Here is a 26614-nt window from a genome sequence, read left to right as displayed (position 1 = left end):
CGAACTATTATTGTATGAATTTTTTTCTGTGAAACAGATTAAAATAAAGTATAAGCGGGTGAACCGAAAGGTATGATCGATATTTTCGTCACATGGTCGGGACGAAGTTCATAGTTGCCTCAACGGAGATTCAATCGTCTTTGCCGCCTGTCGTGATTAGCGCGCGATCAAAGAAGTCAGAGAAGATGAGAAAGACTTTTGCGAAAATGAAATTCTCCGGAGGGCTTTCGAGTCACATCTCGACGTCGTCAACCCGCTGACGATCATCGTATTAGACGCAATTTTGATCCACCGGGTAAATGCGAAATTAGTTCGCGCGAAAGCATAGCTTATGAGCACCTTTTAATCGAGGAGGTCATCGTGAAAACGCGTGATTTTAGAAGGGCTTAGACTCGAAAAGTATTGTCAGTAATGAAAATACAGGTTTTGTTGAGCATTCATATGAGCAACTGGACGACGTCCAGCGTGATTTATGGAACTATTAATTAATTCGAGCTAAAGACAAGAACGGAGGTGAAACTAGGTGACAAAGCGAGTATTTCGGATGCCCGCTGCGAATAACCTTTCGTCGATATCGCTCCGCATATGGAGCTGAACGGAACGAATCGAATGGGACTGGAATATCTGTCCCCGATTAATCATATTTACCTCTTAACCGACATGACACGTAGAGTCGTTATCTTCCTTTGCTAGTGTGATGCCTTAAATAGAACCGCCGTTCAAATAAAGCGATCTATAAAGCGGTCCAAACAAGAAGATGGCGAAATGAAGTTACCACCTTCTCTTTAAATCCACTGCTGCGCACGTTCACGTTCAATATAATTGTTTCTGCAGAACATTTCTTATTTCATCATATTTCATCATTCTTTTATCTGTCCGTATTTTTCATCCGTTAAAATCAACTCACTACTTTGCTAAATTTACTTGCAAGTAATAACGACAGAGATGTCTCGTATGAAAAAAAAATAAATTCCCTTTATATCGCGCAATTCTTAGCATTTTTATCGTAGCAAGATTTCTCCGAAGAATTAATTGTTCTCTCGCAGATTAATGGATAGGCAATCAGTCTTCGATATTCGACCGGATTCGATGAATTTTACATTCCTTCGTGTAAGCAGGTCACGCTTGACGACGGCGAGTATCCGAGTTCAGTGGACGAAGAAGCAGCACGAGAGTGGTCCTCGCGATGGTCCGTTGGGCTTCACGAAACTTAGATCGTGTGTAAACATCAGCGGCATCTAGATGGAGATCTAGACGAAAAGGACAAGCATACAAACACATGCGAATGTTTTGTCGCTGCTTCCAATACGGCAGGCACGCTAACTTCGCGAGGTTCCGTGCCGAACGTCTTCTTCAGCGACGCGGGTCAGGAACACTCACCAGGTTTCACCGGACACGTACAATTCTCCACGTACGGCGGTAACCACGCATTCGAAAAATTTTCTCAAAATTCGCACAATCGACCCTCCTCCTAAAGCTTCCTATTTGTCGTCTTTGCTATTTCAAAAAAAACTCTCTCTCTCTCGTTGAAAGTGTCTCGCGTGGTGTATCCATCGGTTGCGATAATATAAATATTTGGGACCGCCCTCCGCTCTGGCGGTAAATTTAAAATTTAGAAAAGCGACAGAACGCGCGGAGTTACCTGTCGATACGCGAGATAGGACCCGCATTGGTGATCTCGCTTGTATCCGCGGCCGGACTGACTCTGCGCGGCGGCAGAGCGGGAGGTGCGGCCTGGCCGGGGGCCTGACTCGAGGACGAGGTCGACACGGGCCCTCCGACGCCCACGTTGCCCCCACGTACCCCATCCTCGGTCGAGTGCTGTCTCGAGGACTGTGAATTCTGCGAGAGCCAGCGGCGCCCGGCATTCCGCGTCACCACCGTGGGCCCGACGGGCTGATGACCTATCGCGTTCCCACTATCCAACGACGTGCTCTGTAACCGAAATCCAAGGCCATCTTTCGTGGGCACGCAGAAGAGAAAATCCATGGGACGGGATTGAATCCGAGGACCACGCACACACACACGCACGCGCGCACACGTCTCTGAGAGAAAACCGGTAAAAGTTTCAATTTGTTTTTAGGATTTGTTTTGCATCTTGCGATTTAACTAAGCGGTATTAAATTTTCATCCTCTCAATCATAATTTGCGATATCCGATTATTTTCCTAAAAAAGAAACATTCGTTCACCCTTCTGATATCCGAGAGACTTATTATCAGTGTGTATCCCTAGGATTAATTATCAGAAAAGATTTAAATGATATGATAGTACGCAAAAACTCGCTGTAGCAATTAACATCCCTGTATTTTATATACAACGCTTTGTTCTCAATTTTCCAAGTGTTCCTTCCTTGAAAAAGAAAGAATCTCTAAAATCAGACATCTCCGAAGCTCCGTATATTACGTCACGGCGTGGTAATAAAGTTTCCCTCTCGATTATTGTTGATTTCCCTTATTAACCACGACTCGTTAACGGACTGGCTGAGCCATGATCGTTATGAAATTGTGTCAATTGCCAAAGGGGCCGGTGCTAGGGCGCCATTATCGTTTACGTCGATCACGGACTAAACTCGCGTGGCCGTAAGAGCCACAAGAGCATGAGAAGCTGTGGCGCGGCTGTCTCTACTTCCAAATACGGTCGAAGCACGTACGAAGGCGACCGGCGAGTTGGCGCAACTCTCCACCGGTGTGTCGAAGAAAGTATTTTTATTCCCGTCCTGCCCAAGAGGAGAACTCGTCCGTACGGGCGATCTCCTCCTCCGTCGCAGTGACTCGAACGTGCGTGTCCGTGTTTTATTGACTTTTATTACTCCACGCAACCCAACACACCCCATGTGATGCGCAGTCCGATTTTAGAATATCCGCGGGTCAATTTATTTACAATATATTGGAATACGATAGAAAACACGTTTGCGAACACATCCCAGACACGACGAATGGTTTCGCAAAGCGTATAAATGTTGGACAAAAAGAAAAAAAAAAAAAGAAAACCAAAGGTACCTCGATCGTCCGAGTTGCGACGCGATTAAGTAATGATAAATATAGAAACGATGTGTCGGACCGATGAAACAACAAAATTAAAAATCGATTAGATTTTAGAGATTGTAGAGATTGTGTTACATTCACGTGATTTTTCCTGGACGTAACGGACGAGTCTTGCGAGGACCCTCTTGCGTAATGCCGGGCGAAAACCTCGGCGAGTCTGGATCTTCCCGAACTCGTCGCATTTGACTTGGATTTATTTGGCGGCGAGCCATCGACGACGCCCGCCAAATTCGGATTGCTGCTCTTGCGCTCCGGAAACACTAAGTGTTCGATGTTCGGCGTGTATCCAGGATCACTTCTGACGATATCCTGAAGCGTCACGCGGCTGGGTCCGCCGTTACTGCAATGATTCAATGCGTAATTTTGTCAATTAATTATAGCCGTCAATGACGGTGAAATGCTGTACTTGAAGGACACGTAACAATTTATTCAGAAAATTTTTCAAATGATACACATCTTAATAAGATGAGCCTTCGGATTAAATTATTTAATTATTTAAAGAAATTTTAAATCTACTTTTATTCATATTTTATAATGAATCTTTGATATACAAGTTTGTGAATTTTTTACCGACCTGGGTCCAAAGCCATGTGACTGTCTTTGTCCGCGTCTTTTCCCGCTGCCACGGCCAGGCTTGATGTTTGTCGCCTCGGCCAATTGCAGCAAACGGCTACGATGCTGCCGTAACAGCGGGTCCTCCCGGCGATTCATTCTATCCTGTGCACCTGGAATCGTGTCGCTCCTGCATCCTAAAATCGTCCAAGAAACGAAGAAAATTCATTTAACACACTTATTTTAATATTTTCATATAATGCGAGATATTTTTCGCACAATTACTTTATTCTTATTGCTGTAACACATTCGCTACTAGTATGTAACGGACTAATCCCTTGAGAGATTGATATCACATTGTGACTGATATCATTTAAAATTATTTAGAATATAAAGCCTTTATAAGATTTAGAAGGATATAGGAAGTAGATTAGAGATTCATTATTTAGAATATTTGGTATGCTTCTTTATATTCTATAAAGAATTATTGAATTGCTGAATGTGCGTATCGATCACTTAAATCGTATCTCATCAATATTTTATATTATTACTCAATGAAAAATATTTAGTAATAAAAATATGAAACAAATGAAGAATAAGTAATACGAAGTTTAATAGATTATATCATATTTTGTACATGCTTTTAGAAAATCAGATATAATTGGTGTAAATTTTCTATCAATTTGTATGTTGATAATAATATTATCAACATATCATGTAATTTTATTGAACATTTTTATATTTTCATAAAAAAAAATTTATTCTGGAGAATAATTCGTTTTGTACACACACATACACACACACACACACACACACACACACACACACACACACACATTTTATACATATTTGTAATTGTTATTATAAATTAAATCGATATTTTTATAAAATGTATCAAATTTTTTCAATTGTATTACATGCATATATACACATACATCAGTTTCCTATATCATTAAAAAATGATAATTACTGATAATTGAAAATAGTAAAACTAATAACTGATATATCCAATTTTATCTCAACTTTTTTTATTTTTTCTTTATTGTTATTTATTAATTATTAAATATTTAATTGAATAAATTATTAATAAAATATAAGTATTGGTTATCGATTCCTTTTATTAATTTAATTTTATATTATTATTAGTTATTTTCATTTAAAAATTTTATATTTTTCAAAGAAGAGGAAAAATATGATTTACATAAAATATACAGAGATCACGGTCACAGTTGTTTAAATTGTACTTTTGCAGCATATTTACAAAAGGACTTGTAAAAAATTAATTTCTTATTGATAAATAATTAATTTCTTATTGAAAGATTGCAATGATATCTGAAATATCGAGCAATAAATTAGAATCAAATGGAAAATATAATAAAAAATAGCCTAAGTGTATATATTCGGCAACTTTCCTCTATGTACAATTATAACATATATTAAATAAAAATATTATATAAATGTAGCGAATTGATTTTCAGCAAGAGATTTCCAGATTTATAAATATGATATAAATATAAATATATTGACAGAAATTTGGAGAAGAGAATACTTCTCAGAATAGAATAAAGAATTTAATATTGTAATAGAGCTAACAAATTAGCAAGAGGGCAAGAAAAAGTTAACGCATCTTGTTGTAACATTCTTATCAACGTAGAAAAAATGCAATGCGTTTGCCAAATATTAGGGCCAAAATTTTTAGAATAATGTTCACAATAGTTTAATGAAGTACGTCTTGCTTACAACGTAAGCTTTGCAAAAGAGGAAAAGCTTTTTATCATGCTTTCCGCAAGGATCGGCTGAGATCAGAAGAAAAATTTACCACGAGAACATACTGCTTGCCACTTTCCTATTCGTCTTCTCTCTTTTATCTTTGACGCGAGGAAAGAAGATAAATATGAGAGAGAGAGAGAGAGAGAGAGAGAGAGAGAGAGAGAGAGAGAGAGAGGAAAAATGTTGTTAGTCCTCCATCGCAGAATCAACCGTCTGCCCGTCGGTTTCACCTTTAAAAATGTTCTTTCTTCTCGAAAAACCTAGCGATCTCTTATCGTGCATGTAAAATGTCATAAATTCATATTTCTCTGGAGAAATGATAGCTTCCTTCTCCAAACAGAACGTTTTCAACCGTTTTTATTCCATTCTTTAAATAGTATCAAGATATATATTTTATATATTTATTCAATATTTTCGTCAAAAAACGTTTTATCCAACAGTGAAAAAAAAAACGGAAGCTTTCTGTCTAAAAAAAAAGCAAGCAATTCTAAGATGCCATTAAAATGTCATTAAAATCGCTTCGACTTTTGGCTTCTTACATCTAAAATATTTTAGTTTAATTTATGAATTTATTCCTTCGGGATTTCTTCTTCTTCAGGAATATTGTGTGACAATTAATCGTGATAATTTGATTATTTTTAATATAATCTTCGCTCAGCAATTCTTTTGTAACAACCTCGTCGACATATAAATGCAGTAAATAATCATTGTCGAAAATAGGACAATAAATGCTGTTTTCGCTTTTCGTATTTTTTTGAATAATGTCGCGCCTGACGTCGACGCTAACTGAACGCATTGGAGTATCGATTATCGAATAAAGTTCGGCAACAATATGCCGGAAAATGTATGAATATCGAACTGAAATTAACCGACGAGGCGAATATTTCGGATGTTTGTTCTCCGTGTTTTGGTTCTCAATCATTGGATCGTTCAACATTTCCTCCATTACGCGCTGAAGAAACAAGACTAGAGACGTCAGATTTTTCTCAAAACGCATAATACGGTGGACGTATTATGATGGTATAAGATACGTTCCAAGATCGCTAGATTTTCCTTTCAATTGAGGACACTCCGGAAACAAGCCAGAAATTGCCAAGATCTTGAATTGCGATCTTGAGCTTCGTCAATCTTCGGCACAGCGTTCGACCGGGCGTGTCTGCGACCGACTGCGATTTTTTTTCTTCCCGCGCGAATCTCGAGTTCGTCGACATTTGACGCTGGACGCGCCTTAAGCGACGATTTTACTTTCTCCATTACAAATCGTTTTCCGATTCTATTAAGAGTCACACAGGCTCGCATTCGCAACAATCGGACACGTTGATGCGTAATCTGTATTTCAGTTCGGTCTCAGGCTCCATAAAAATCTCCGTTTTCCGTCTTCCGCGAAAAATTTCTCTCGCAGGCGCGCCGGTGACTGCTCCATTTACTGAAATTCAACAACGATTTTTCCTGCTTTCGGGCTTCGTCGCGTCGTAAAATGCTTCCGGGACACGACTCGAAATCAAGGATTTTAAAAGTCGATCGGTCGCGATCGTGCAGATCTGACCGCGTGTATAACGTTTTTAGATCGACCGAACGTGATCTCCGGAAAGGAGCCACTGTTTTTTTTTTGCTTCCGCTTGATTTATTCGGAGCCATGCCAAATGAGATACTTTTCTTTATAATTTCGAAGCAATGCGCGCGCGCGCGCGCGCGCGCGCACACACACACACACACACACACACACACACACACACACACTCACGCGTACTACGCCTACAGAGAAGAGAATCTTCGAGAGCATTATTCTCAAAGATCAGATGGCGTGCCGTTAGTTCCATTTTGCGGGATTTCATTCGGGCAATCGCGCTGATTCGGAATGCAATTTGTAGCCCATAAAAGTATCGAGTTCGTTTCGAGTTATCGCAAGGGGTGGGGGGAAAAGGGCGCAGCGCGCAGGAAAGCGCGAAAGCGACGTCCTCGAAAATCGAAGGCCAAATCGCGCGATCGGGGGATGATCGGATTTGCGTGCATTTGGACAACGCGTTGCGAGACGTGCTGCGCACGTAACCCGCTCCATAAATTGCGAATTCTGATTGGGATTTACGAGCAGAGGGGGGGGGAGGCGAGCCCGTTGTGGCCCTCTTAAAAAACGAGAACCACGAAATGCACCGCGAGTTCTCCAATCGGAATTTATGGCTGCGTACCTCGCAGAAGAGAAAAGAAGAAAAATGTGGGGGCAAATCTCGCTGGAGGAACACGATATTTCCACTTCGAGCTCGTACTCTTCCTGACAACACGAATGTTTCGAGCCTTAATCTTTTCCGCGATACTAATATTTTATGATTTATATACATCTTCAAATATTCCCTTGTTCTTATCCTTTCATAAATACTTCCTTATGTTATGTATAGTTACGCCGCTCTATTAAAGGGAATAAGAACATGATTTGATTTGTAAATATAGTTTAATCATTTTCGTATATTTATACGGTATATTAATATTTTCTTTTACTTACTGATTGATCAGTTTATCATTTATCAATTAGAATATATAGTTTTTATTAAATTTTGAAGGATTGTATTTTTTTCAATTCTTCTAATTCTTTCTGTTTTGTTTGCATGAAATAAAAATGCAAAATTTATAATTAAAAAAATGAAAATGTTAAAATATATTAATCCAAACGCTCTTATTTTGTCCTTTTTATTTACAAATTGTTCAACTGAAAACTCTTAAAAGCATTCTCTTGATAAATATGTATATCATATTTATAAATCATCGTAATTTAAGAGAAAATCTTCTTAAACTAATCCCTATTGATATAATAAACTAATCACTTTTCATTTAATTTTCAAATACATATATTCATTTAATTTAATGAATTTTAATGAAGGTCTGAATTTGCAAATTTATCTAACATTTGCGGGTTGGTTATTCGACAATTTCGGCAATTTCCGGCTTTATCCAGATTCTAATAAAACGAAAACATTCCATTTCGAATACTCCTAGCTCGCGCAGGACTTTCGATAAAAAGTCGGAAATCGCGCGGAGGAAGAGATTAATACATAGTAGACAAGCTAGAGGAGACAATGTTACTCGATTTAACACAGACAGCATTCTGTATCTGGAGTTTTATCGTTTAGCCTTTGTCCCTAGTAGCAGATAGGATCACGTATTCCGATAATACGCGTTCAGATTTGTCAGACATATGTTCCATGTTTCACTGACAACTTGTGCGAGAGAGCGTGAACAAGAAATAATACTGAAGGAATAAACGGGAAGATTTATGAGCCTAAAGTGAATGTATTGGGATTATCGATTATTAAATAAATTACAAAGAAAAAGAATATATTATTCAAATTAAAAATTGTGATAATCATAATTATAATCATAATCATAATTACTTCAGCGTACTTTTTCGATTTTTTTTAATTACGTTGTATATAAATGCAATTTGTCTTCATGGAAAAAAACAATTTTGCTATAAGATCTAAAAATTTGACCAGATACAGGCAAAATAAAATAATAAATTTTATTATTTATATTTATATATTATTTATACTATCCAAATTATTATATAAAACAATTTAAATATGATGATAATATTGCAAAATCTTTTCATATTCTAACAATTAATTGGAACATCTCATATAATTATTTCGATGACCCAACAAAATTATTTTTCAGATTTATATATATTCAATAAAACTGTCCTTTCTGTGTTGTTCAATTAAAATTCAGTTGTCAACAATGATATTTGGAAATGACTTGAAAATGAATATTGTGAAGGCTAATGAATCAAGTAATAACAGCCTCATAATTATTATTAAAATATACATAATTATTATGAAAATATTTATGTATATATCTAAATAATTCTATTATATATTTCAATATACACATAATATGTATATATATATATATATATATATATATATATATATATATATATATACATATATATGGCACGTGTGTGTGCATAACACAACGTGCAAATATAATATCTCTTGTTTGTTATAAATTTTGCCCAAAGCTAGATTTCTATTCAGACCTGATCTCAACAGAAATAATTTTTCAAATATATTAACTGGCAAAAAATTAATAATAAAAAATGTGTAAATTTTAATATTATGGTTGTATCTGTTCGAAACTTGATACACGATAACTTCATGACACAAGTAGCAAAATCAATTTAAATCGATAAAATAACATTTTAAAAAACATAACAATTTATTGATTTTACTCATAATCGAATAAAAAAAAGTTTATTGTATAATGTTTGATTAATTTATTTCACATTTCTAACAATATAACTTTTACAGTTCTTACAACATAATTTAATATTTTATAGGATATTCATATAATTAAAAATTTTTATTATATTTCCAATTAATTAATTATTATGTTAAACGAAATTATATAAAAACAGTTTATTGTAAGAATAAATACAATAAAATGGACAGAAAATATTCAAGATACATGCGCAATATCTCTAATAGTATTAGTAAAACGTGCTGATCAAGTGTGTGTTATGTTATGCTTGCTTTTTTAAAAAAAAATAAAGAAAACCGCCAAGATAAACTAAACGCCTGATAAAAAATTGTATCTATATTAACGTAATACTTTAATTAAATTAATATTATCTATCGTTAATAAAAATTATTAATAGTAAAAGTTAGTGATAATAACAAAAAAATAGTAAAACTCAATACTAATAAAAATTTAAGAGTTTTACAAAAAAAATATTTTGCAAACAGATTAATTTAAGAAGATCATTTTCAATTTAAATGATTAAAACAAAACTTTAAGTTTTCTTGTTAGTCCTTTTAACTAAATCACTTTAAAGTTATTAAACTCATCGAATAAGATCTTATGTCGTGCCTGTAACATAAAAGTCAAGACGATTCACTGGAATGTCTCTCTGCAGGCGTTGGAATGTCAGAATAAGTTGAAGATGATTCAGCAGTTTGTGTAATTTCATAAAATACTTTACTTTTCGTTTTTTGTCGAATGTCCGAAACGAACTTTTCGTTTCGGACATTCGACAATGTCCGATATTCGCAAGTCACTTTAATACAACTTGATGACAATGTTATCTGATTTCTCTCTAATCTCTATATCCTTGAATCTCAGTCTATAACTAAAACTCTGCAAAGAAGATCAACATTTCAAAAGCAGGGCACGTTAATTAAAAATAAACATTCGAATAACCACATTCAATGAATCAGGATTAGTTGTTTAATTATAGTAAGATATAAATTTTTTTATAGATGTCATAGTTATGACAAGCGGTCATTTAAATCACTTTTTCCTTGTGTTTTACATAAATATAAAAAAAAACCAATTTAATAAAGAGATTTGTATAACTAGATTATTTTATTAAAAAATGGTATAAATAATATTTTTCAATTTATATTTTTACGTAGAAAATGAATTTTATTTGCGTTTGGCTGAGAAACTAAAACAGATTTTCAGTTAATCGTTATATTTTTCAAATAGAATATTTTACAACATCCGAATTTTATTTATAAATCGTGTATGTAAACGATCCGTGTAAATAATGGTGCATTTATCAACAAGATGACGATGAAATTGATACATGTTCGAATCTATAATCGTGACACGTATTAAAAGCATTCTGTAATATTTAGTTTACTTTGGAAACATATTGAATTGTTTCCATTACACGGTAAAGTTTATTGTTGTTATAAAAACTGTCGTTTCTTCTCCATAAATTTGATCAGTTGAAACAAATGAATTCAGTATGCAACAAATAACATAAGTAATTTCGCGAAGATCGATAGAACGTTATTGAGATGGCGAATGCATATTCTTGGATAAACTTGGATTACGATAATTGCAGGCATAATTCCGCGGAATTAAACGAAGGAAATTTATTTTCGCAGAGATTGCGATAAACTCGTTTTTTTTTTTTTTCTTGATTCCAATATTCCACCTCTGTTCTTTTACAAAAATGAAACGAAAAAGGAAGCTTTACAGAATTTATGCACGTATTTTGAAATATTCTCCAATAATATTTTTATTTTGCTGATGTTTTGTAACATCAACAAATAGTGCAACAAATGGAAGTTTTCAGGTGCATTCCGACGATATTGTTTATATGAAAATTCACAAGTGTGCTATAGAACACGCAACATGCAACCACAGGGAACATTTGTCTGACGGCTCTCGTATATGTAGGTGGATAAATACAATGGCGGCGACGTTAAGTCAACAGAATGTAGCTATCTGCGCTTACGGAGAGAAGGAGAGAGAGCAAAAGAAAGGGAGGAAGACAGAGAAGGAGATAGTGACGTACTCTCGTGAGAAGGCGGTGGATCACGCGAAAGCTCTTCAAGCTTGGCTACCGTCGAATTACGTCGGATTTTCAAAACTTTCAAAAAGCTTTTCAAGAACTGACAGTATCCTTTGATGGTAGAAATTCGAAACTGCCATGGCCGCGTATGATACCAACTTAACTGCTTGCCAAAAGACGTTGGCTTACAATACTGATTTATCACTGATTCGCGAACACGATTTACTTTTCATTATCGTTTTTTAGCTTTTGAAACTTTGTCATTTTGCTTGTTGTGCTGCCAATCTTTAATCTTTTTATATTTTTTAAATATATCAACAACAACTTGATTAATATTACAATATATATATATAATAATTAATTATAATATATAAATTTTAAAATAACTAATAATATTTTAGAGCCAGAGTAACTATCGAGAATAAACGTGAAAAAAAATATCAGTTAAGTCAATCGATTAAACCTCCGCCTGCAGTCATTATTCTTATTTTACAAGCTGTGATTCTTTCCGCAAACACTGTTTATCTTTTTTTTGCACGAGATACGTCACGATAATTTTAATCATTATTTTAGCTAATCCTTTTTTTAGCTAATCGTATGATGCGGCTTGTCTTATTCGCGAACTCGAGCACGATAGCAAATCAAAATAAAAGCCGGTTATGTCACTTTCGCAAGTGATTTCCCTGCGGAAATGCGAACGAATGTAAGAGTAAGATCAAGAAGATATAACATTTATGTCGATCCTATGCATCAGACATGAAAGAAAAATGTCAAGTATTTTCGCAATGACATCAACCGCAATTATATATCGCGTATAATTTGTACATTGCACATAATTTGTAAAAATTAGTTCTGTAGAAATGCCACGATTAAAAAAAAATTTCAATGATTAATTTATTTTTTGAAGCTTTTTTTCATTTTTGAAATGTCAATTTTCATGTAAAAATCAAAGAATTAAAAAAATTTATCTTTATTAAATTTACTTTTAGCTCTTTTGTGAAGATAATTTTGTAAATCTACAATTCGCAGCAAAATTTTAAAATAGAAATCCACGGTTTTTTTTCCGTGTTGCACTGTGTATTAATTTTTTTCGAATGCAACATTTCTGTATGTAAAAAATGTTTAATTTATCATTCTCTATTGTCTTTTAAACATTGTCGATGTTGTTTTAAAACATGCACATACACACACAAATGTTATTTAATGTAGCCAACTTTTATTAAATGTTTTATCAAAGAAATGTATTCATTCTCTATAAAATATGAAGGCATTAATGCAGCTGTGAATAAGAAATCCATTTTAATTTGCACGTTTCAAAAGACTAGTTTTAAACTTAATTAGAGACTTGGCGATTTTCCTATCGTAAAATAATTTGTTGTTAATAATTGTTGCGGAAAACGCTCAAGGACAATAAATTTCTTATCTCGTGTAATGAAGCACCATGGTCGATCGAACTTTGTAAATAAGATGGCATGGCCTTGTACAGACCTTCAAGTAAAGGTTTGAAACATTATTGGATTTTAGATTTGTTAGATTTGCAATATTTTATAGCAATGTATCTTGTTTTTCTTTTTTTAAGAAAGATTATTTTGGCGTTTCATTAGAAATTTAAAGAGATTTTTTTCAAAATTGTTTTAAATATTTAAAAAAGATAAAGATTATATACATATAAGTTCGTTAAAATACTTTCGCAACATTGCAACATATAGTTTTAAATTTTCTCAAAATCGCAGTGAGAAAGGCGCAAATGTTAAGTTTTAATAAAACTTAATTTAATAAATTCTGTACGTTTTGTTAAAAAAAAATCTTTACTTTTCTTAATTTTTCTGCATATTATGAACAGACAATTAAAATTTTAATACTATAAAATAACTTTAATAAATAATTTAATGATTATATTTTAAATTTCGAATTTCCAAAAATTATTCAAATGTTACTTCTTACCTAAGAAAATCTATCTGAAGTGCCGAAGAAGTAATAAAAATAAGAAATAATCGATTTGTTGTTATCCGCACTCATCTCTCTCACGAGTATCTCTACCACTCTTGGAAGAAAAGAAATACGGCCAGCTCTCTGTTGGAGCTGTAAAGAAGTATGGCTAGAGAAGTACTATGTATCGATCACGATCGGAACAAGAAATACAGGGAAACTTCGGCGCATCGGAGGTGTACGAGATGAGGAACGGACGAACTCGCGAAACAAATTCTCTGTTTCCGAAGTTCAACGGTTTGGTCGAAAACGATACGGAGGCTGCTGCAATCCCGGCTAGCTTCGTAAACAGTTTCGATAGGGACGGCTGCGTCTCGTCACTCTTTCCACTCGAACTAATGTATTTAACGAACCGTAACGGCCCGTTTACCGTTAATGCATGCGAAACGATAATGCATTAACAGAAATAACGATACGCTTGACTTATGAAACGATATTACGCCCTCGCTAATGCAATAATCTACGTTATTTGCAAAACTGTATACAATACAATGCAAGCTTACAAAAGATTTATCGAAATAAAAATACGGGTAACAGCCATGTTTATTGAATACAGCGATAATTTTTGAAAAGCTTATTTTTATAATAATCATTTAAACATTTCTTTCTTAAACATTTTGTAAAAATTAAAAATTACGTTGCAAAGTTTATAAAAGAATTCTAACGAGTTAATGCATGTGTATAATCTTTATCCTTTTTTAAATATTTAAAACAGTTTTGAAAAGAATCTCTTTAATTTTTTGACAAACCGCCAAAATCTTTTGCAATGGAAACCCAAAAATTTTCCATATAATTAGATAATTATTACATAATTATATATGTATTAATATATAAATATATGTATTCATAAGTAATTATAATTAATTATATATAATTAATTATATAAGTAATTATAATGTTTATATATAGACATATTCTATATATAATTATATGTGGAAAATTTTTTATTAAAAGTAATAAGACAAAGATAATTGCAATATTAATATTAGGGGTACTCATAAGTAATGTCGTTTTTTTGAGTAAACATTACCATCTTGTTCGTGAACGTGATTTATTATTACATAATCTATATAATAATTAAATTTATTGACGTTTAGTAGAGACGCCAAAGTATGGATAACGTGCATATTTGGTGGACATTTGATGCTTTATGAGTTTCAAAAGGATAACAATGCTACTAGTGCCACAAATGCCATGATTAATTCCTCTTTATAGTTCCTTGAATATCAGAACATGCGTCATTGTTTTAAAAAAAATTTAAAAACAATGATTTCCGATCTTTCCGATGGACCAAAATCTGGATTACTTTGCTACGAAATCATTCTCATTTTACAAAAAGATAATTGAAGAAAATTTGCCAAGAAAGATGGAAAAAGATTATCAATAATGGTGGAGAATATTTTGTATTAGATTAATCTATACTAAATGTTAAATAAAAAAATTTTGTATATCAAAAAACTCTTAATAATCTCTTGTAATAATCTCTCACAATGTTAATGCTACTTTGTTGTGTTAAAAAAAAACGCTGTTTTCTGCGCGCTTTTCATATGACGCCTTAAAATAAATTTTACGTATCAGACATTGCACTGCATAATTTATGACAAATAACTAAACTGCGACACACATAAACTCACACACATATACACGCGTTGGAAAATCATAGGTACCTGTCAGTCGTGCATCTTTCTGTAAGTACGCGTAAGTCTATCACAAAGTCCTCGCATAAGATATCAGTTTCTCGCAGGGCACTCCTTCCCTCCCTCCCTCCTCACCTCTCTCACTCTCCCCCATCTTTCTCTACAAACTAACTCATGGCGTACCCCAAAGTTCGTCTATGAGATAGCATGTCTGCTGTTACAAGAACGTGTTTAATAACATTCATCCTACTCCCATACTCGTTTATAAACCTCTCTCTCTCTCTTTCTCTCTCTCTCTCTTTCTCTCTCTCTCTCTCTCTCTCTCTCTCTCTCTCTCTCTCTCTTTTTCTCTCTTGTATTGATCGCAACCACATCAAGCAAGCACATTTTAGTCTTTAGTACGCACTCTTAATTGTTCTGGGAAAAGCATCTTCAATCAGTCAAAAACCGACAATTTCATCACGTGGCACTAGTTTAAATGATTATTCATTTGCTTCCTTTCCTCCGTTTAATTTTTGCCCGGACAATCACAATCCAATAAACCCAGCTATGAGTTATCGATGTAACATTAATTAGTATCCAGCAGCAAGAGAGAACTGTAACAGGCAAGTAAATTAATTTTGTAAAGCGGAAAATCAAACAAGCTTCTAACTGTGCAAATACATATAAATAATTACGTAAAACTAAATTGGTAGAATAAATAATACTTTAGTCCTAACGCTATATACATATAAAAAGAATAAAGTTGATAAATAAAAAAAACAGATTATAAAAAACAAATTTCATAAAGGAAATAAATTATCATCATCATCATCATCATCATCATCATCATCATCATCATCATCATCATCATCATCATCATCATCATCATCATCATCATCATCATCATCATCATCATCATCATCATCATCATCATCATCATCATCATCATCATCATCATCATTATCATCATCATCATCATCGTCATCGTCATCATCATCATCATCATCATCATCATCATCATCATCATCATCATCATCATCATCATCATCATCATCATCATCATCATCATCATTATTATTATTATAGTTATTTATATACATTTAATTATATTCAGTTGTCATATTTGCGATACAATTTAGGCTTCAAAAATTCTTTACAACATCACATTTCGAAGAAGTTTGAAGATAAAATTATAAAAAAGGTTACTTTAATATAATTCACTATGGTGCGGTTATTACATAATGACCTAAAAAAGTTTTTCATAAATTAAGTAGATTCTTAGAACATAGGAATTAAGTAGATTCTTCGAACAGAAATTACGCTCTAAACTTCAAGATTAATAAAATTTTTATGCTTAAATTTTTTTATAAGGGAAGATTATATATTAAACTATATCAAATATCATAAAAATCTATGAATATTACAAAGTTGTATCTAATACCGTAATTACAATATGTCCAACATTAAATCATTACTCTGCTGTATTTGTTAATCTTAAAATTACATTCATTATTGATAAAGTGTAGTCTAAGAAAATTATATTACATTATTTTTCATAAAATTCGCAAATTTTATAGAAAATTCGTATCTCACTTTAATCAATAAATACGTTCATTTATTTTTGAGGTTCTATAGTATATGTAATATAAATTATATATTAACAGTGCATTTTTTGATAAAAGTGAGGTACGAATATGGACGTATGTATTGATTTTATCATAGCAAATTGAATGACACTTTTTCTCATAATTTTTTACATAAGACTTGTATCTTGCAATTTAGAAAAAAATCCTTAAATATCTGAAGATAATATAAATATTTCAAGTAAATACTTGAAAAACGTTAGTTGATAGTTTGTCTATGGCTCTTTCAAAAGAAGCGTACGATAATTATGCAGAGCGATGTAAATGTTAGTTATATATATTTATAAGGTCATTATTTTGAAAGCATATATTATGACATCATGCAACGAGCAAATTGTTAATTCTTTTATATTTATTTTCGCAAGTTCATGCGTGTTTATCCGTTAATTATCAATCAATTCAATCTTTAAAAACGAAACAAATTATTTTTAGAGTACAGTTTTAGTTTTATTATAATTTTGTCTTTTCGTTGCAAAATAAAAACTGCATAATTTCAGTAATTTTCTAATTGTCACTCCGTAATATTATTATATATTACTTATAAAGTTGCTGAAGTCGCATTGAGGTTTTTATTTAGCAATGAAGAGAGCAAAAAGTTAAAGTTAAACATTGCACTCTAAAAATAATCCATTATTTTTGTTGGCACGTCAAAAATCGTAAGATTAATTATGGCAAAGGACTCACTTGACTGACGCTACATTTGAACTTTCGTCGTAGTAATTAATTTTGTGATCCCGTAGGGCAGCGTCGTAATCCTTTGTATATGCGACGCAATGAGGCGAGCGAAATTGAGATGTTCGAAATTATGTCTATGCAAGTGACAAGGCGCGCCTTGTCTCAATCGCGCGGAAAGGAAAAACTCAATTCGCGCGAGCGAGCAGGCCTGTATGTAAGCAAAGCACCAGGCGTTATTATTACGCGACTGCATCGTTATTTCGACGTAAACGGGCGTGCGCGCGGATGTGAACAAAAAAGAAGTGACGCGCTCGAATTTATCAGCCTGGCGCGTAAACGACAGCCGCAACGACGACGCGGGGGGGGCCTTTTATTCGTTCTCAATAGGCGAAAAGTGTCCTTATCAAGCGTGTCAGCAACACGTCCGCGAACGCGAAATCCGACCGCGCGCGTGTCGCATCGACTGCCTCGCGTGAATTCCACCCAACTTTGTCGCGTCGCGACGATATTCCGCATCACACAGACATGTAGAAGTACGTATTCACGAGGGTTACGGGAAAGACCGTGTAACGTAAAACGTTGCCGGCTGCGCGTAGTTACATCGTGGCATCGATGCGACATTTCATCCCGGAAGTTTTACGCGGAACACATGTATCGCGTACATTTTTCGCAAACGATTACTGATTTTTGTTGCTCGTAAAACGCGAAAAAAATTCAGATGTAAATTTAGGATGTGCACGAGAGAGAGAGAGAGAGAGAGAGAGAGAGAGAGAGAGATCGTTTATTACTCCTCTAAAACAAGTTCTGTAAGAAATATACAAGAGGAAAGCAAATCGGTGAAAATAGAGAACAAAGGAAAAAATAAATTACAAAAAAAAAGAACAGTAAAAATGAAATAAGATGAAAATAGCATAAAAAAAAAGCGAAAAATAATAAAAATTATAGTAATGAAAAAAACATTATAAAGAGAGATGTAGCGCGAACAGGAGAGAGAGAGAGAGAGAGAGAGAGAGAGAGAGAGAGAGAGAGAGAGAGAGAAATGCGTTTTCATACTGGAATACTGAATTTTCAATTCCGGCAACCTTGCTCCTTTCATACTCGCGGGGAAACAGCAGGGATTGGCGGACAAAATGCGGAGGACTGCAGTACGCATGTTGCCGCAGCTCAATGCAAACCAAAAACAATTGGTAGCTGTAATGAGATTGGCTACCGCCCCGAGCACCCCGCCTCGACTGCGCACAAACGACGCGGCCGTTTCTACATAAAGGTTCTACGTAGACCGTCACATCACACCGACGAAACACTATTAGCCTGATTGCAAGTACCAAGGTGAAAACATTCGTTGATGCATACGCGCGCGCGCGCGCGCGATCATCAAACAAGCCCCCTCATTAATGACGTGTTACGGTCGTAACGCGAGCTGTTAAACGCGAATGGAATGCCGGAAGATATCTATTAGAAATCAAGATCAATTCTACAATTAGACAATCGGCAATTATGCCGATAAAAATACGGCGGCGGCGATGAATATTTATAAAACGATATTGCAAATACAAGTGACCCGCATGACCCGAACGATTACTTGCAAATGTACACTTTTCCAAATGTATGTACTTTGTATGTACTTTTCGTTACGCAAGTATCGAGTGGGTATTAAATTATCACATGTAATGATAACATATTGAATGAATTATTATATGATGATTATTATATAATGAATTATGCATAATAATTATTACACATATATATATATATATATATATATGTGTGTGTGTGTGTGTGTGTGTGTGTGTGTGTGTGTGTGTGTGTGTGTGTGTGTGTGTGTAAATTATTATACTTAATAATTCATTTGATACATGTACTTGTTTCTCATATCAATGGAAGAATCAATTAACATTTCGTAGTCCAAAAACTGAATAAACTACTTAACTTCTAGTTTGGATAATGATAATATGCAGTTTTAAATATTTTCAATATTTTTGATAAAACAGAAATATCGAATATTCGAGATATTTATTCTGCGCGTTCTCGATTCATTTAGATAGATGAATTCGTTTATAGGAAAACGACTGGCCGAAGTAGAACGCTGGAAATTGAAGACGCGATAAGAAGAGCACACTCGCTCTCTTCTCGGCGTACCGAGGATGATAATCAAATTTTAAAAAGTGCGATCTTCTTACCTCCAGATACTGTGACAAAAACTAGCAGGAACGTTCAGAAGTTAAAGAGAGAAAAAAAAAAGAAGGGAGGAAGGCTGAGACAGGAAATGACACGAGGAGGATAGAACAAGGAAAATGTACTTTCTAACTACGTAAAATGGTGCAACAAACGACTTCGAAGGGACCGTAACGCGCGTTACGGAAATCGATACTTCCAACCAGGAAGATCTTACTTGTGTGGTGTGTGTGTGTGTGTGTGTGTGTGTGTGTGTGTGTGTGTGTGTGTGTGTGTGTGTGTGTGTGTATCTATTTGCACGCGTTATAAAAAATTCGACGAAACTTCGATCCAGCGCATTGTGCATTTGGACGCGTAATGAAATTTTCTTTCTTTAACCTGACGCTGCTTCGAGAGACGTTTCTCTTTGGAGACGGAAATAAATCACCTGTTTAATGCAACCGTCGTCGGGTCGTTGTCCTCGGGAGAAAGAGAGAGAGAGAGAGAGAGAGAGAGAGAGAGAGAGAGAAAAAGAGAGAAGGAGAGAAGGAAAAGAAGACGGGAAGTTTTCCGTAAGAAAGGATGTAAGGGAAACAACAGCTCTCTCACGGTCGCCTACGTATCAGGGGTTAAAAAAAGATACACACAACACGTTACAGGAAAAAAAAGCGCAACGGGGTTAACTGACGCCGAGCTTCCTCCTCGGACACTCAACGGTTTTCCCGCGTATCTCAAACGCCCACGGAGAAAAAAAGGAAGGCTCCACAACGAGCAACGGGGGAGGAGGGGGATGAAGCATGCTTACAATGGCGAGAGAGAAAAAAAGATGTCGTCTACGGAAGAACAAGCCAGTTTAATTTCTTCTATCTGGTTTTCCATTTGGACGACTGGGACTCTCTCTGTGATGTGACTAAATACGAATGTAGCAAATTGCCGAGACTCAAATCTTTTGTCTTCACATCCTTTGCGAGTAACGTTCGGAAGTTAAATATCACGAGCGAAAGACTGACGACGTCGTATTACGCAATTGTTCCTGCCTTGCCTTGAATCGTAATTATTTTCTCAGTATTTATCAAGATTTACAATTATTAAGTGTTAATTAAATATTATTAATTTTAAATAGGTATTCGTGTGAAATTAATGAAATCAACGAAAGCTCTCTCTCTCTCTCTCTCTCTCTCTCTCTCTCTCTCTCTCTCTCCCCCCCTTTCTCTTCGTCTTTCTTTCTCTTTATCACTGTTACACGATAGCAGAGACATTCCATAGATTTTCCTCTCTGATTGAGATTCGAATCGACTGATCAAGTGAAACTGAACAAAGGATCGGAGCGCACATTTATGAGGCTATTGATCGTCAGTTCCTTACCTGGCGATCCCGGTGTTCCTCCCACACCTGTCGTTTCCGGAATCCAATCTCGTCCATTCTCCGGAAGCGCACCGGGCCCACGGCAGAAGAAATTGACGTTCTTTCCGCAAATCCGCCAACCGCGAACAGTGTCTTAAAGCTTCCATCTGGCGTGATTCTCAGTGCGGTTGCGGTCGAAATTATACTCGCGTGTCTTCTGGGTGGGGCTTGCAGAACACTTCATTTTGCGAATCCACTGTCCGAGGGCACTTTTCGCGCGACACTATTTACTCCTCTGTATTCTTTTCACTTGACCGTTTTGTCGAGGAAAATACAAAGCGTTGCTCTGCACTGTAGAAATAGCACGAGCAGAACTGTTTATTTGACAGCAATCCCGTTCGTTATCATTTTATCGAAACATATTTTTCACACATTCGCTTAAAATTTTCTTTTCTCTCTTGCGGAAATGCAGGTTGGGTCTTCCCTTCTTCTACTTCTTAAATAAAATTGTCCATCAAAATACCATCCCTTTTTAAAATGTTCCTCTTCAATTCAAGGAATGATAATTCCTGGAATTAACCCGTTAAACAATATATATATATATATATATATATATATATACAGGGTGTTCCGCGAGACTTCTGCCACCGCTCGTAAAAAAATAGATGGGACCGAGATGAACGTAAAAGTCCCGTACCATCTTGTGATATTCGCAATAATAATCGAGATATTAATTATTAAAAATCACCGTATTAGCCTGGCCCATCGGCAAAGCAAGCGCGCGATGAGATACTCCCGTCCGACGATCATTGTTGATAGGCGCGTGAGGAATTGTTGACTTCAAACGGCAATAGCTACGCACGAGCCGCTTGAAATAAACAATTCCTCACGCGCCTATCAACAATGATCGCCAGGCGGGAGTATCTTACCGCGCGCTTGTGGATCGGACTTTTAATACGGTGACTTTTAATAATTAATATCTCGATTATTATTGCGAATTATTATTGCGAATATCACAAAATGGTATGGGACTTTTATGTTCATCAGAAAACTCGCGGAACACCCTGTATATATTAAACGTCGTGAAAAATCCCTCCCGACTTTACAAATTTCCATCATTTCACTTTAGATGACTGCAAACGTTACTGCAACGTAATGTTAAAATTTCTAAGAATGTTTAAACACTCTTCATCACAGAATTTACTCTTATTACATCAGATTTATTGATTATGATGAGTAATTAGGAGCAATCAAGTTATCAAGGCTATTACCGTCTGTAATAATATATACTTATATTTTTTATATTCTGTGTTAATACAACATTAATCTGTTCGCATTACACAAGATTATACTTTTATTACATCAGATTTCTAATTTTTATCTACGTGCAGTTATCAATTATAATCCATTATTACCAATAATACGTGCCTCTTATTCTTTTTGTATCGTATTATGAAAAAAAAAAAAAAACGATGAAAAAATTCATCCAATTATCAGTATTATGTGAATCCTTGTATTTTGAATATAAATCTGCGCAATCTGCGGAAGGTCTTTGAATGTCCAATTGTTTTTACAACTTTACCTTTTTCTACCCAATACTTCTACGTCAAAATATCCGGCTTCCCACGTTTTTATATCTACGATGAAATCGAGGATTACACGTGGAGTAGGTCCTCTCTTCCTCGCAAAAGATAGGAAAAACAAAAAGCTGTTCTTCATTGGCCTACAGAGACACGCTGGTTGTTTCAACAAAATATCTCAAGAGGCTGTTTAGACGGCGCGGATTTAACTTTGCTCCTGTTCCTTATGTCCTGAACCCATTTTTTTTTCTTTTTCATATCCCACCTTGTTACGCGTCCTTGTTACGCGCAACTCTCCTTGACCGTTTGAACTAAATCGTTTCGTAACGGCAATATATTTAATTGCGAACAAACGAGTCATTAGTTTCGTATTAGAAGTCAATCTGTTAAAATAATTATTTAGTACGCGCAATTATAATTTTAATTAACAATTATAAAATTGGATCAATGTTGAATTGTTCAGAAAATTATATTTAAAAATTTTTTTATTGTTAAAAAATGCTGTTTCCATTTAATTAAAAAATACGACGTATCCTAATTAACTGAAATTTTTTTTGGTTTTTTTTTGGTTTTGCTGTTTCCCGGAAAAGGCTATTCATATCCAAATAATAGCGATCTATAGGGATTTATAGGTCACACAATGGCGTTCCCTGTGCAACGAATCTCATGAGAAATTCAGAGTTCGCAGCAAATGCGACAACGTCGTTGGACAAGGTCGTGAACATCCTAACGTTTTCAGCGCTGCCATTTTGTAATTTATCTCGATATCCGCCATATCGTTTTATCAAGGTGGCTACTGCTTTCCGATAACGAAATATCGACCTGATGGATATATCGACAATGAGGAAAGGCGAATGGCTCCGTGAAGAATTACCTCTCCTCCAGTTACAGCCGCATTTTTTCATGTTCCACCTTTAAAAAAAACTTACAATTTCTTTCGTCCGCCATAAAGACGTGCCTTCGACTTCATGTCATCTGAGATATTATATTGCAAAAAAAAAAAAAAAACCATTTCTATTCCTTATAACACTCTATGAAACTTGTACTCTCGATCTGAGAAACGATTCTTCTTCTCCATAGAAGGGAAGCGGGAGTTTGAACAAAGAACCTTCAAGAAGAAAGCGAGGCGAATAGAATTTCGTAATGCCGATGGAACAATCCTCGCGCGTGATCGACATTTTCGTTACGAGGAACAGTTGTCACAATGGTGACAAACTTTCACGGATGCGGTCCGCACATTTTCGCCTTCCCGTCTCTCTCGTCGAAAAATCGCCGGGCGATTTTTATTTTCGCGTCGAGCGAGCAAAATTGCCACAAAGCAGCCAAAGCGGCCCGGGCCGATCGTCGAGATGGCCGCAGGAGAGGACGCTCCTCGAATTCGGGAGTAATGAAATTTCGATCACTGCAACGTGATCGGATGCGACAATCCGCAGGAGTACGCTCCTTCTAAAACAGTTTTGTGAATTTTCACGAAATTTTTTAAATTTGTAATTTCATTATTTGCTGTCACGCTGTTGTGTCGCGCGCGTATAAAATGAAAGGGCGAAGTTGCGTACACAGTTTAAGATTCGCTTTGATCAAGTACGCTTTGCATCCGTCGGTACAAATTAAACGATTAAAATGAAGGCTAATTAATTTGATTTGAACACTTTCATCCATAGAGTCAAATGGATACTTGCGAATAAATTACCGATACGATTAACGCGACGAGTCTCCAAAAACCCTCGAGAATTCATGATTCAAAAGAGCAACGAGCGAAAGGGTACACTAGAGAAAGAAAATTTCACGTATATCTGAAATTCTATAAGCGTGTGTTATTGCTTTGACGAAGATATAAATGAGATATATTCAAATTTAATAAACGCTTGACAAGCTGTATGTGCTTCGAGCATAAAGAATGATATATGTTGCTGATACGATCATCGCTATTGATATCTCACTGATAATTTCAATAACTGAATATAACATTGAAATATTCTAGTCCAATAAATATTAAATATTAAGTCTTGCTCTCTTTTGCCAATTTAAAAAAAAAAGCATTCTAGTTCACTTTCCATTAATTAACGATCACAGTTACATTTTTGTTTAATAAAAAAAAAATTAATGTTTCCCGGCAATGTTTCTTAATCAAACCGCTGCTTCGCGTTTAATTTCACTTATTAAAACAGGCTTTTCTGGTTCACAGACCTTAGATCTTCATTTGGTCACCAAATAAACGAACGCGAGATGAGAAGCGAAATTAATATGTGTTCAAGTGGGTCGCGTAGAAGTAATATCAGCAAAATTATAACGATGGCTGTGCAATAATTATGCGGCTTTCGGGATTTGTAATGTCTTTAACCTCGCCCCTTATATGGATGAGTGCGCAGTTGGCCGCTGGAGCAGTTTCAAGACTCCGTAGTCCTTGGGAGAGAAAAAAAGGGAAAGGGAAAGGGAAAGACTGAGAAAAAGTGGAAAATAGAAGCCGCCTATTACAGCGCGAGACATGCGTCAGATTACGCGGATCCGCGATAATCTGGTCGTAGTGACGAATGATGATATTTCGTTTTCACAATAAATATTTTAATTCCTGGCGAAGGAAAAATGGCAATCCAAATCCATAAATAGATTATTCTTCTCTAAATTTGAAAGGCTTCGAATTATTATTAATTCTGCTCTTTCATAATTCCACTACATATTAAGATTTTGATTTTACATGATATTAAATGTTTCATTCCCAATTTTGTGCGCTTTGTAGGCCGTACCTCAATTATAAATAATATTGAATCATTTGTTATTTTATTCTTTGCACGGCTGACAAATGTTACAATTAAGCGTACAAATGAAAACATTGAAACTTAATCGTGCGACCTCGCCTACATTGTACGGCGCAATATTTCAATTTTTCATTTCTGTACGCACTGAATTCAGATTGCGCAAATGACAAATTCTGTATGCGACAATTAGCCCATATAAAGAGATGCGAAGTGAAAAGGAACGTAAATCAAACACCGATGCAAAATTTGCGTTAGTAGGTCAACTTGATAGAGAAATTACGACAGTAATTTGGAAATTACAATACGAATAATATCGCTCGCGTAACGATTAACGAACACCTAACGGAGATATATCGATTGGAAAAAGCTACGACTACTAATCGCTATATGGATTTATATCGTTAGGTTCGCTTCTCGTACATCTCGCTAATTTAACACTCAACTGACTTAATGGTCAGCGCTTAACGGTACATTTACCGAACATCATGATACAGCAGATATTCGAAATTTTTGCTTTTTATTCGGTACAGAAATCAAGAACAATAATATAGCAATGGCGAATGTCAGGCGGCGGGAACGAACTCGGCGACAGGGAGGCGCACTTGATATCGAGATGAACCTGATGAAATTTGCCTTCGAAATGTTTCGCGAAAAATATTTTGCGCATTTGCATCCGCAGTGTGCACTTTATCGAAATTCGATGGTTCGAGGACGTTTGAACGCCAGGGAAAGCAGATAAACTGGCCAGACAGACGCGGAAGCGGAGGTCAATGTCCTCGAAAAGGCGCGTATCGCAGGGTCATATCGGAGATCTGCAGCTTGCAGAGAGAGAGAGAGAGAGACACGATATATAAAAACTCGAGAGGAAGATCACTAATAACGACCACGTGCCATCGTTTCCACGCGAAAAACGAAATCGCCCGAAGAAAAAAAAAATTCAGAATTCAAATTCAAACAAACGAATAAATGTATTTTCCGTGTGACGAAACGAGAGAGATTCTCCGCACGGCTCTGGATAAATCGGGTAAGGGTAAGCACCGCTCGTTTCGCTCGCGAGGGAATTCGTAGGATAAAAAAATTGGCAGATTTTCTCTCGCGCGAGAGAAAATATAAATCTCCCTTTGTGAATCGTTAAATCCATCGCGATCTCATCCGCTCCGTGCTCGACGATACCAGGCTCGAAGAACGTTTC

At 35.4% G+C, this 26614-nt stretch overlaps 2 protein-coding genes across 12 annotated transcripts in view; one reads left to right on the top strand and one right to left on the bottom strand.

The window, feature by feature from the left end:
• The window catches only part of RhoGEF3 (Rho guanine nucleotide exchange factor 3), a 161770-nt gene that overhangs the window by 89604 nt on the left and 45552 nt on the right, over positions 1-26614 (bottom strand). For 3 of the 11 annotated variants that reach the window (XM_089073609.1, XM_089073610.1, XM_089073613.1), the window contains exons 1-5: positions 22669-26531; positions 21108-21655; positions 3620-3794; positions 3121-3385; positions 1643-1935 (exon numbers count right to left, since the gene is read on the bottom strand). In XM_089073609.1, the coding sequence (XP_088929735.1) occupies positions 1643-1935; positions 3121-3385; positions 3620-3756 (695 nt within the window). In that variant the 5' untranslated portion in view covers positions 3757-3794; positions 21108-21655; positions 22669-26531. Of the gene's footprint in view, positions 1-1642; positions 1936-3120; positions 3386-3619; positions 3795-15694; positions 15885-17597; positions 17892-21107; positions 21656-22668; positions 26544-26614 lie in introns of those variants that run through there. The other 8 variants (XM_089073606.1, XM_089073615.1, XM_089073614.1 and 5 more) reach the window with 8 other exon arrangements.
• The window catches only part of LOC105425403 (lysosomal acid glucosylceramidase-like), a 45962-nt gene continuing 21282 nt past the window's right edge, over positions 1935-26614 (top strand). The window contains exon 1 of the mRNA XM_089073650.1: positions 1935-2059. The gene's annotated coding sequence lies outside the window, so the exon portion shown is untranslated. The remainder of the gene's footprint in view (positions 2060-26614) is intronic.

This window comes from Pogonomyrmex barbatus, unplaced genomic scaffold (genome assembly GCF_055798465.1).
Source record: "Pogonomyrmex barbatus isolate J1 unplaced genomic scaffold, ASM5579846v1 scaffold15, whole genome shotgun sequence".
NCBI classification, from domain to species: Eukaryota; Metazoa; Arthropoda; class Insecta; order Hymenoptera; family Formicidae; genus Pogonomyrmex; species Pogonomyrmex barbatus.
The sequence above is the reverse complement of the archived record's forward strand: the minus strand, read 5'-3'. Positions and strand labels throughout refer to the sequence as shown.